General features: G+C 43.1%; 1 protein-coding gene across 1 annotated transcript in view; it reads right to left on the bottom strand.

Annotated features, from left to right (window-relative positions):
* The window catches only part of dock11 (dedicator of cytokinesis 11), a 117,949-nt gene that overhangs the window by 24,168 nt on the left and 80,314 nt on the right, over window positions 1–13,467 (bottom strand). Inside the window, exon 44 of the mRNA XM_084166043.1 lies at window positions 6,991–7,206. Coding sequence (XP_084022169.1) covers window positions 6,991–7,206 — 216 coding nt within the window. The remainder of the gene's footprint in view (window positions 1–6,990; window positions 7,207–13,467) is intronic.

Raw genomic sequence — 13,467 nt, 5'->3', positions numbered from 1 at the left:
TGACGTCCTTACTGGTTAAAGAGACAGCACACACTTTTATAAAATAAACTTTGAAGAGGACTTTAGTAATTGAATCTGCTTTACAGAAACGTGGTTCAAGCAGGACAATATTGCTGTGAACATTGATGGATACATTGTTATTAGAGCAGATCGAGACAAAACCACATCACATAAATCAATAGGCGGGGGGGCTATGTATCTTGTAGATAATACTTGGGCCATGCAGTGTCATGTGATTGAACAAGTGTGCACCAGAGACTATGAGATTCTCGTTGTATCATTCAGGCTATTCTATCTACCACGTGAGTTTGGACAGATTACCATTATTCTGGTCTATGTGCCTGGACCTAACAATAAAGAAGCTACTGACAGGATTACAGACTGTTTCAATGCTGCGCTTTCATGATCAACTGACCAGCCAGTGTTTGTGCATGGGGATTTTAATACGATTTTAATACGGTCAAAAATGTGGAAAGCTAAAAAAGGACTTCAAGGATAAAGTGGAGCAGAGGTTCTGTCCAGCCAATCCAAGACAAGCGTGGGAGGGGCTTAATGCAATGATGGGAAGAGAAAGGAAAAGAGAGAACAATAAAATGGACGACTATTCATCCTTTGTAAACGACCTTAACTGTTTTCATGGAAGATTTGACACCGTCGATTTTAAAGACGAATGTAAACAAATATGTGAGAGCATCCCCAAATCCTCTCCTGTCCAGATAACAGAGAATGAGATGGCCTCATGCTTGTCACATATTAAGCCACACAAACCACCGGGCCCAGACGGACTACGGGGCAAAGTACTGAAGGTCTGCGCCGACCAGCTCAAGGGAGTCTTCACACGATTGTTTCAACATCTGCTGAGCACCTGTACAGTGCCAAACTCCTGGAAGGTGTCGACCATTGTACCGGTGCCTTAGAAGTCAGGGGCCAAATCACCAAATGACTTTCAACTTGTGGCCCTCACGCCCCTTCTGGCCAAATGCATGGAAAGGGTTGTTAGTAAGCACCTTACCCTGTCCATAGCAGATCAACTGGACCTGTTACAGTTTGCCTATAAGGCACAGAGGGGGACTGAGGATGCTACCCTGACCTTGGTGAACACGGTGGCCAGTCACCTTCAACATGCAAAATCATATGCACACATTTTATTTATTGATTTTAGTTCAGCTTTCAATACAATGCATATACACACACTGCTGAAACGACTACTGGACCTGAATGCCAACGGAGGCCTCGCAGGTTGGATCAAGGACTTTTTAACTGACCGTCCACTAAGGGTCCTCATGAATGGGGCCTTCTCTGATGAACTGACCCTGAACACAGGGGTGTGTCCTTTCACCGTTGTTGTTATCTATCTACACTAATGAGATGAAGATCCAAGGAAACAATGTGAGCCTTTTCAAGTACGCAGATGACATGGCTCTGGTGGGACTATTTTTTAAAGAAGCTACGTCAGATGGGGACAGCTATTTTAAACAGACCAACAACCTTCAAGAATGGTGCCGTTCAAGTGCCCTCCACATCAATGTGGAAAAGACAAAGGAGCTGATCATCAATGGCAACAATTTGCCAATGTCCCAACCACTCTCTCTGAACGACCAACCAGTGGAGGTGGTTGAGTGTTTCAAATACCTAGGGACACAAATTGATAACAAGCTGAGTTTTCCAGAGAATGCATACTGTATTTTTCTTAAAGCAAGCCAACGCCTGTTTTTAATCAGTAAATTGAATGGGTTTGGGGTCAGCCAGGATGTTCTGGAGAGGGTGTATAGCTGCTTTGTGGAGAGCATCCACACGTTCAATATGACAGTCTGGTATGGTCATCTGAGCAAAGCAAACTGAGCAGAATAGTAAACACAGCCAGCAAAGTAATTGGTCGACCACAGGCACATGAGCAGTGGTCTAAGGCACTGCATCGCAGTGCTAACTGTGCCACTAGAGATCCTGGTTCGAATCCAGGCTCTGTCGCAGCCGGCCGCGACTGGGAGACTCATGGGCGGCGCACAATTGGCCCAGTGTCGTCCAGGGTAGGGGAGGGAATGGCCGGCAGGGATGTAGCTCAATTGATAGAGCATGGCGTTTGCAACGCCAGGGTTGTGGGTTCGTTTCCCACGGGGGGGCAGTATAAAAATAAATATATACGTATTCACTAACTGTAAGTCGCTCTGGATAAGAGCGTCTGCTAAATGACTAAAATGTAAAATGTAAATGTAAATGAGCGGTCTGTTCCACAACGCAACCAAAAGGAAGGCACTGGCTGTCATTGGCGACCCCTCCCACCCTCTACACCCTCAATTGGAGAGGCTTCCCTCTGGCAGGCGCTTCAGAATGCCCACGGCCAAGAAGAACGTGTTCAAACATTCATTCGTTTCTTGTGCTGTTGGACTACTAAATGCAAAGTAAATTGTATCAGTATATGTAATTATCTATCCAGTGCAGATGGGACAGTGGTCGGTTGTGAGTGAATGTATCAATGTCCTCTATGTTTCTAGTGTATGCAACATGATGGACTGACTGGTTTAAATGTGTATGATGTGAGAATGTATGTGTATGTGATCCTTGTAATGGAAGGTGATGCCAAATAAAAATGTCCAATAAAGTTTTATTCTATTTTATTCTATTCTATACAGCATTATTATTATTATATATATATTTTCTATAACGCAATGGATGCACACACTCCTATTGAATATGCATTCACCTGTATAGTGAATAGGCCTAGGCTATGATTTACCCAGTTTATCAATAGAGATTTACTATTCAAACAAATTATTACCATTATATTGTTATGTAGTTAGATTGTAATATATATATATATATATATATATACACACATATATATATACAGTGGGGAGAACAAGTATTTGATACACTGCCGATTTTGCAGGTTTTCCTACTTACAAAGCATGTAGAGGTCTGTAATTTTTATCATAGGTACACTTCAAAAATCCGTCCTCGCCATGCACTTCATCCCAGCTGAATTCTGCTCTGTATCAGAGAATTCTACAGGAGAATGTCAGACCATCCGTCTGTGAGCTGAAGCTGAAGCGCAGCTGGGTCATGCAGCAAGACAATGATCCAAAACACACAATCAAGTCTACATGAAAATTGCAAAAAAGCAACAAATTGGAAGTTTTGGAATGGCCTAGTCAAAGTCCAGACCTAATCCCAATTGAGATGTTGTGGCAGGACTTGAAACGAGCAGTTCATGCTTGAAAACCCACACGTCACTGAGTTAAAGCAGTTCTGCATGGAAGAGTGGGCCAAAATTCCTCCACAGCGACGTGAGAGACTGATCAACAACTACAGGAAGCATTTGGTTGGAGTCATTGCAGCTAAAGGTGGCACAACCAGTTATTGAGTGTAGGGTCGCAATAATCTTTTCACACAGGGGGATTGGGTGTTGCATAACTTTGTTTATGAAATAAATGAAATAAATATGTAATTGTTGTGTTAGTTGTTCACTTACGTTCCCTTTATCTAATATTAGGTTTTGGTTGAAGATCTGATAACAGTCAGTATCACAAATATGCAAAAGTAGATCTGTGCTCTTCAGCACAGATCTAGGATCAGGTTACCCTACCCTATAGCCTAACTGTAATCATTAGAGTGCAAAGAGCCTTGGCGTGACCCTGGACAACACCCTGTCGTTCTCCGCTAACATCAAGGCGGTGACCCGATCCTGTAGGTTCATGCTCTACAACATTCGCAGAGTACGACCCTGCCTTATACAGGAAGCGGCACAGGTCCTAATCCAGGCACATGTCATCTCCCGTCTGGATTACTGCAACTCGCTGTTGGCTGGGCTCCCTGCCTGTGCCATTAAACCCCTACAACTCATCCAGAACGCCGCAGCCCGTCTAGTGTTCAACCTTCCCAAGTTCTCTCACGTCACCCCGCTCCTCCGCACACTCCACTGGCTTCCAGTTGAAGCTCGCATCTGCTACAAGACCATGGTGCTTGCCTACGGAGCTGTGAGGGGAACGGCACCTTCGTACCTTCAGGCTCTGAACAGTCCCTACACCCAAACGAGGGCATTGCGTTCATCCACCTCTGGCCTGCTGGCCCCCCTACCTCTGCGGAAGCACAGTTCCCGCTCAGCCCAGTCAAAGCTGCTCTGGCACCCCAATGGTGGAACAAGCTCCCTCACGACGCCAGGACAGCGGAGTCACTCACCACCTTCCGGAGACACTTGAAACCCCACCTCTTTAAGGAATACCTGGGATAGGATAAAGTAATCCTTCTAACCCCCCTTACCCAACCCCAAAGAGAAAATAAATAAATAATACAAATAAAATAAAAATATTTGTAAAGTAGTTGTCCCACTGGCTATCATAAGGTGAATGCACCAATTTGTAAGTCGCTCTGGATAAGAGCGTCTGCTAAATGACGAAAATGTAAATGTAAAATTAGAGGGAAGTGAAAATAGCTGACCTTTTACCAGTGGTTGGTTTGGTTATGCTACCTATTCCAAAGGGCTACAGTATCTTGTACAGGTCCTGGGTGGCTCAGTTGGTAAGACACTAAGGTTTGGGGTTTGATTCCCGCTGGGGTCATGTACACAAAAAATGCATGCACTCGCTGTACTGTATGTCACTTTTGATAAAAGCGTCTGCTAAATGGCATATACAGTAGGCCTATTGCTATTATCATATTACAGTATTACAGTCATGGCTGAAAGGTCAAAGGTGAGGACTATTAGAAACTTTAGCACTGTACCCATACACTAACACTAACACACACGCACACACACCAAACACCCATACACATACATACATACATACACTGAGTGTACAAAACATTGAGAATATTGAGTTGCCCCCCCCTTTGCCCTCAGTACAGGCTCAATTCGTTGGGGCATGGATTCTACAAAAAGCGTTCTGCATGGATGCTGGCCCATGTTGACTCCAATGCTTCCAGCAGTTCTGTCAAGTTGGCTGGATGTCCTTTGGGTGGTGGACCATTCTTGATACACACGGGAAACTGTTAAGCGTGAAAAACCCAGCAGCGTTGCAGTTCTTGACACAAACAGGTGCCCCTGGCACCTACTACCATACCCCGTTCAAAGGCACTTAAATATTTTGTCTTGCCCATTCACCGTCTGAATGGCACACATACACAATCCATGTCTCAATTGTCTCAAGGTTTAAAAATCATTAACTTGTCTCCTCCCCTTCATCTACACTGATTGAAGTGGATTTAACAGGTGACATCAACAAGGGATCATAGCTTTCACCTGGATACACCTGGTCAGTCTATGTCATGGAAAGAGCAGGTGTTGTTAATGTTTTGTAGACTCAGTGTACATACATACATGTTTATATATTGTACAACAGTATTTGGGTAAAAGGTCAAAGGTGAACTGTTGTTTGAGAGCCTATAGTACAGCACCCATAGACATACAGTATCAGTCAAAAGTTTGGACACACCTACTCATTCAAGGGCTTTTCTTTATTTTGACTGTTTTCACATTGTAGAATAGTAGTGAAGACATCAAAACTATGAAATAACACATATGGAATCATGTAGTAACCAAAAAAGTGTTATTTGAGATTCTTCAAATAGCCACCCTTTGCCTTGATGACAGCTTTTCACACTCTTGGCATACTCTCAAACAGCTTCATGAGGTAGTCACCTGGAATGACCTGGAGTTAATTTGTGGAATTTCTTTCCTTCTTAATCCGTTTGAGCCAATCAGTTGTGTTGTGACAAGGTAGGGGGGGGTATACAGAAGATAGCCCTATTTGGTAAAAGACCAAGTCCATTTTATAGCAAGAACAGCTCAAATAAGCAAAGAGAAACGACAGTCCATCATTACTTTAAGACATGAAGGTCAGTCAATACGGAAAATTTCATTAACTTTGAAAGTTTCTTCAAGTGCATTCGCAAAAACCATCAAGCGCTATGATGAAACTTGCTCTCATGAGGACCGCCACAGGAATGGAAGACCCAGAGTTACCTCTACTGCAGAGGATACGTTCATTAGAGTTACCAGCCTCAGAAATTGCAGCCCAAATAAATGCATCACAGAGTTCAAGTAACAGACACATCTCAACATCAACTGTTCAGAGGAGACTGTTTGAATCAGGCCTTCATGGTTGAATTGCTGCAAAGAAACCACTTCTAAAGGACACCAATAAGAAGAAGATACTTGCTTGGGCCAAGAAACACGAGCAATTGACATTAGACCGGTGGAAATCTGTCCTTTGGTCTGGAGTCCAAATTTGAGATTTTTTGTTCCAACCGACGCGATGTAGGAGAACGGATGATCTCCGTCTGTGTATTTCCCACTGTATAGCATGGAGGAGGAGGTGTTATGGTGTGGGGGTGCTTTGGTGGTGACACTGTCTGTGATTTATTTAGAATTCAAGGCACACTTAACCAGCATGGCTACCCCAGCATTCTGCAGCGATACGCCATCCCATCTGGTTTGGGCTTAGTGGAACTATCATTTGTTTTTCAAAAGGACAATTAACCAACACACCTTCAGGCTGTGTATTTTACCAAGAAGGAGAGTGATGGAGTGCTGCATCAGATTACCAGGCCTCCACAATCCCCCGACCTCAACCAAATTGAGATAGTTTGAGATGAGTTGGACTGCAGAGTGAAGGAAAAGCAGACAACAAGTGCTCAGCATATGTGGGAACTCCTTCAAGACTGTTGGAAAAGCATTCCAGGTGAAGCTGGTTGAGAGAATGCCAAGAGTTTGCAAAGCTGTCATCAAGGCAAAGGGTAGCTATTTGAAGAATCTCAAATATAAATATATTTTGATTTGTTTAACACTTTTTTGGTTACTACATGATTACATATGTGTTATTTCATAGTTTTGATGTCTTCACTACTATTCTCAATGTAGAAAATATATGTAGTAAAAATAAAGAAAAACCCTGGAATGAGTAGGTGTGTCCAAACTTTTGACTGGTACTGTACATACATATTCACATACAGATAGTCATACATATACATGTTTCTATACATCACTGACTGTACCTCTGAGAGATCTCCATTCTTGACGTGTGCCCGGGCCATGCTGTCCAGCCAGGTGCGTCGTAGCTCGGGGGTGGAGGCGTAGGAGCGGGCCAGGCTGTACTGCAGGTCCAGCAGCATCTCCGGGTCCTTCTCATGTTCCCTCATCTGGGCCGTGGCCATCAGCACCGTCCGGATACGCTTGGTCAGTCCCTTCACCTCCCCAGGGAACGCTGTCGACTGGACACACACACACACAGGTAAGTGGAATTTAAAAATGTCACTCCGTGATAAGAGTCACTAACTCAAAGCCACAAGAGGGTAGAACATATTTCAAACGTTGCTTGTTAGTGGGAGGTAGTTGCAGGAATATACGTTGCAGGAATATGTATGCTATTGCCCCAACTGTTGATCTGGCTGTGTCAAAACTATAGTCAGATTTTATAGGTATGTAGGAATCCCTTGCTGATTTAAAACTTGCGCTTAATATGGGCAAAACGAAATACATGTTGTTTTTAAACTCTCGTAAGAATGTTTCAGATGAACTACAAGTTCACTCATTAGATGGTTCTCCAATCGAATGTGTTCCTGCATATAAATACTTATGCATTTGGATTTATATGGATTTTACATTTAAAAACATATAGATGAGCTGGTTAAGAAGCTAAGATTTAAAGTTGGCTTTTTTTTTTACAGGAACAGATCGTGCCTTTCTCTAAGCAGTAGGAAGCAACCTTTTTATCTGTTCTTGTTTATGGTGATATTATGTATCAAAGTGCAGCTGCTACTACTCTTAAACCTTTGGATGCCATCTACCATAGTGCCCTTTGTTTTGTTACTGGCGACAGTTTTGATACTCATCACTGCATCCTGTATCAAAAGGTTGGCTAGACTTCGCTAAAGACCCGTAGATCACTACATTACTCCCTTTTTGTTTACAATGCCCTACTTCATAAACTTCCGTATTATTTATCTTTGCTGTTGAAGTATAGACACTTGAGTTGCCTAAACCGTTCACAGGATTGGTTAACTCTTGAGGTTCCTAGGGTCTCCACTGAGCTAGGTAAATCTGCTTTTAGTTTTAATGCACTGTATTGCTGGAACAAAATTCAAAATACATTTCATCTTGATGTTCTGGTGCCGTTTGGGCAATTTAAGTATTGATTGGGGATTTATTTGTGGATAAATGTAACTGTTTTCCTGGGTGATTTGTGATGTTTTATTTGTGCTTACCAATACTGTGTTTTTGTATTCTTTGGTATTCTAAGTTGAAATACTTGCTATACTAGAAGTTAATGATTACATGTATAAGGAATGTACAGTGGGGAGAACAAGTATTTGATACACTGCCGATTTTGCAGGTTTTCCTACTTACAAAGCATGTAGAGGTCTGTAATGTTTTATCATAGGTACACTTCAACTGTGAGAGACGGAATCTAAAACAATAATCCAGAAAATCACATTGTATGATTTTTAAGTAATTAATTTGCATTTTATTGCATGACATAAGTATTTGATACATCAGAAAAGCAGAACTTAATATTTGGTACAGAAACCTTTGTTTGCAATTACAGAGATCATACGTTTCCTGTAGGTCTTGACCAGGTTTGCACACACTGCAGCAGGGATTTTGGCCCACTCCTCCATACAGACCTTCTCCAGATCCTTCAGATTTCGGGGCTGTCGCTGGGCAATACGGACTTTCGGCTCCCTCCAAAGATGTTCTATTGGGTTCAGGTCTGGAGACTGGCTAGGCCACTCCAGGACCTTGAGATGCTTCTTACGGAGCCACTCCTTAGTTGCCCTGCCTGTGTGTTTCGGGTCGTTGTCATGCTGGAAGACCCAGCCACGACCCATCTTCAATGCTCTTACTGAGGAAAGGAGGTTGTTGGCCAAGATCTCGCGATACATGCCCCATCCATCCTCCCCTCAATATGGTGCAGTCGTCCTGTCCCCTTTGCAGAAAAGCATCCGCAAAGAATGATGTTTCCACCTCCATGCTTCACGGTTGGGATGGTGTTCTTGGGGTTGTACTCATCCTTCTTCTTCCTCCAAACACGGCGAGTGGAGTTTAGACCAAAAAGCTCTATTTTTGTCTCATCAAACCACATTACCTTCTCCCATTCCTCCTCTGGATCATCCAGATGGTCATTGGCAAACTTCAGACGGGCCTGGACATGCGCTGGCTTGAGCAGGGGAACATTGCGTGCGCTGCAGGATTTTAATCCATGACGGCGTAGTGTGTTACTAATGGTTTTCTTTGAGACTGTGGTCCTAGCTCTCTTCAGGTCATTGACCAGGTCCTGCCGTGTAGTTCTGGGCTGATCCCTCACCTTCCTCATGATCATTGATGCCCTACGAGGTGAGATCTTGCATGGAGCCCAAGACCGAGGGTGATTGACCGTCATCTTGAACTTCTTCCATTTTCTAATAATTGCGCCAACAGTTGTTGCCTTCTCACCAAACTGCTTGACTATTGTCCTGTAGCCCATCCCAGCCTTGTGCAAGTCTACAATTTTATCCCTGATGTCCTTACACATCTCTCTGGTCTTGGCCATTGTGGAGAGGTTGGAGTCTGTTTGATTGAGTGAGTGGACAGGTGTCTTTTATACAGGTAACGAGTTCAAACAGGTGCAGTTAATACAGGTAATGAGTGGAGAACAGGAGGGCTTGTTAAAGAAAAACTAACAGGTCTGTGAGAGCCGGAATTCTTACTGGTTGGTAGGTGATCAAATACTTATGTCATGCAATAAAATGCAAATTAATTACTTTAAAATCATACAATGTGATTTTCTGGAAAAACAATTTTTGATTCCGTCTCTCACAGTTGAAGTGTACCTATGATAAAAATTACAGACCTCTACATGCTTTGTAAGTAGGAAAACCTGCAAAATCGGCAGTGTATCAAATACTTGTTCTCCCCACTGTATATGGTGGGGTCAATGGAGTGTGGATAAGAACTAGGGGTATTGAAGTTACTGAGTGAGGAAAAAGGCAATCACTTGGTTGAGGTCACTGATAAGGTTGGATAGGGGAGGAGTGTGGAATGTGGCCTGAGGTCAGGTCAGGTCAGATCAAGTGAGAAGGAAAAGTTTTATTACACACATCACTTAAGTTCCTGCCTAGCAACAGAGATGTCTAGATGTGCAAGGAGGAGACGCCGCCTAATAGGAGAGTATAAATACCTGTGCTGGTGGAAACATTTCTTTGACTTTTCAGCTGTTTGACCCATTGGGTGAATAAACTTGGTTTGAGCTTTACTAGTCATCCGTGAATTTTACCTAACAGTTGGCGTTGTCGGCAGGATTCGCCACGATTTACATTCAAAAACAAGGTAGGCACAGTTCCTATACCTGTTATCACACATTCCGACATCTTGGGGAGATGAGAATCATAGGCTGAACCAATTATAGGATACAGACCTAGTAAGCCCAAACAGGGTAGTACCTGCAAAAGGTAAGTCCTAGGGGGTAAATCCCGAGTGGGTTGGTTCCTGTGAGTACCATAAAGTATAGGGTAAGTCCTGGAAGGCAAACCCGAGCAGGGTAGTTCCTGCAGAGGGTAAGTCCGAGGGGGTAAATCCAGAGTGAGTTGGTTTCTACTAGCTTCATATAAGCATAGGGTAGTCCCTGCAGAGGGTAAGTCCCAGGGGGTCAATCCCGAGTGGTGTTGGTTCCCTACTAGACCAAAAAAGGGGGGGTGAAAACCCAGCTGCAGTGACCGTGAGGCCTTGGTGTGTGTGTGTATGGATAAATTGTCATGCTAAATTGTCATGCTTAAGCCATTTTGCCACAACTTTAGAAGTATGCTTGGGGTCATTTAGCGACCTAGCTTTAACTTCCTGACGGATGTCTTGAGATGTTGCTTCAATATATCCATATAATTTTCCTTCCTCATGATGCCATCTATTTTGTGAAGTGCACCAGTCCCTACTGCAGCAAAGCACCCCCACAGCATGATGCTGCCACCCCCGTGCTTCACGGTTGGGATGGGGTTCTTCGGCTTGCAAGCACCCCCCTTTATCCTCCAAACATAACAATGGTCATTATGGCCAAACAGTTCTATTTTTGTTTCATCAGACCAGAGGACATTTCTCCAAAAAGTACGATCTTTGTCCCCATGTGCATTTGCAAACCATAGTCTGGCTTTTTTAATGGCAGCATTGGAGCAGTGGCTTCTTCCTTGCAGAACAGCCTTTCAGGTTATGTCAATATTTAACATTTTAGTCATTTAGCAGACGCTCTTATCCAGAGCGACTTACAATTAGTGAGTGCATACATTTTTCATATTGGCCCCCCATGGGAATCGAATCCACAATCCTGATGTTGCAAGCACCATGCTCTACCAACTGAGCTACAGGAGGCCTAAGATATGTCTTAATAAAGACTCCTTTACCAGCTAGTTATTGCTGAGCACACACTCATATGGCTTTTCTAGAATAGCAATGCTGAATGAGAATCGTGCTACTGAAGAAACTGTCAGACAGAGCTACAACAAAAAAATTGACAACTGAAGCTTTGCTTGCTTTCTATGCACTGTGATGACTTCTGAGTGGTTGGTTAGTCTACCTCCTTAAAAATCCTGTCATGGTTGTTTGCTTTTGGGTGATTTTGTACTCTTTCTTGGGTAGCCTACTATAGGACTAATTAATGGCAGCTAGAGGCCTGTAAGAGGGAGAACTCAAAAACCTGTTGCTATTATGAGGCTGTCTAAAAAATAAAATATTGTTTACATTATGGTTTGTTGTTATGTTCCACAAATGCATTCATGGTAACTCTAGTCTAAACAATTCAGCATAAACCGTCCCCTTTTCACATGGCCTGACCCCTACCCCAAAAACATCAAGGTCAGGAGACAACAGAATGATATGACAATATGACATAAATACAAAGCATGACACAACCAAGACAAAAACACAGCCAGAGTCCCTAAATGGCTACTTCAGGCTACACCAGGGCAATTCTAGTGCATTCTGGCTGTTTTTTGGATTCACCACATCCTAGGCCTAGGCCCTAGATGCACTATCAAGGTAGTGTACCCATAGCAATAGGTCTACAGGTACAATGAATAGCCTACTAATGACTCAATGCAGGAAGTCGCTGAGAAATTCCTTTAGAAGGTATTATTGAGCAATATATCCGCTGTGTACATGTCTAAACATCTAAAGGAACTGTCATCATGCGCCAGACTGTTCCAGAACTGGGTGTCAGATGGTAGTCAAGGGAAAAAGGCCAAATCTAACATCGGTGACGCTTGCCAGAAGAGTATGGTGCCTAAGCTGGTAGAGTGATGTTACTTTTATGATAAGCAAGTCCTTGAAGACAGCCGGTAGTGCTGCTTGGACCTCAAAGTGAGGTCTAGGCTATAAAATAACCTTTTAAACTGCCTTCTCCCACTTGGCATGGATGGCATTTCTTCCCATTTAAAATGGGCAAACTACAGTATGTAAGCCTAGGCCTATTGTGTACGTTGAGCCACCTTTACGCCTCTGGAATAAATAGGCTACATACAATTATATATGCTGCTACTACTAAAACTAGGCCTATACAGTATATTATAAACTGCGTGGTTCGAGCCCTGAATGCTGATTGGCTGACAGGTATGACAAAATCTTTACCTTTTTACTGCTCTAATTATGTTGGTAAGCAGTCTATAATTGCTATAAGGCACCTCGGGGGTTTATGATTTATGGCCAATATACCACGGCTAAGGGCTGTATCCAGGCACTCCGCGCTGCATCGTCAATAAGAACAGCCCTTAGCCACACCCCCTCGTGCCTTATTGCTTAAATATACTATTAGCCTATATATACAGTGAGCTCCAAAAGTATTGGGACAGTGACAGTGGTTGTTTTGGCTCTGTACTCCAGCACTCTGGACCCGAAATGACACAATGACTATGAGGTTAAAGTGCAGACAAATTCACTTATGTGTACTAAAGTAGTCAAAAGCTCAGCACCTGATCCCATATTCCCAGCACGCAATGACCACATTAAGCTTGTGACTCTACATTGCGTGCTAGGAATATGGGACCAAATACCTAACTTCTGACCACCTCAATACACACAAGTGAATCTGTCCCAATACTTTTGGTCCCTAAAATGGGGGGACTTTGTACAACAAGAGCTGTAATTTCTAAACGGTTCACCCGATATGGATGAAAATACCCTCAAATTAAAGCTGTATCATTTCAAATCCAGTGCTGAGTACAGAGCCAAAACAACCAAAATTGTGTCACTGTCCCAATACCTTTGACTGTAGTACACGCCAGATGTTTAATCTTTTTTCCTGGCAAGCCAGGCCAAGTCATAAACAACTACAGAACAAAAGGCAGGATTTACAGGGCTAATACAATTGGCACTACAGCCACCATTCATTCAGGGCACTTTAAACGCTGAACTACTATATTCAGTTTAAAGCAGAACACTTTCATAGAGCTGCCTTTGCCTTTAGGATACAGTCAAGTCAGGATAGGAGTATTGGATAAGTGATTAGGTCCCAT

Source organism: Coregonus lavaretus (assembly GCF_964263955.1).
Source record: "Coregonus lavaretus genome assembly, chromosome: 7".
NCBI classification, from domain to species: Eukaryota; Metazoa; Chordata; class Actinopteri; order Salmoniformes; family Salmonidae; genus Coregonus; species Coregonus lavaretus.
Note: the sequence above shows the minus strand (reverse complement) of the source record. Positions and strands in the feature narration are given on the sequence as shown.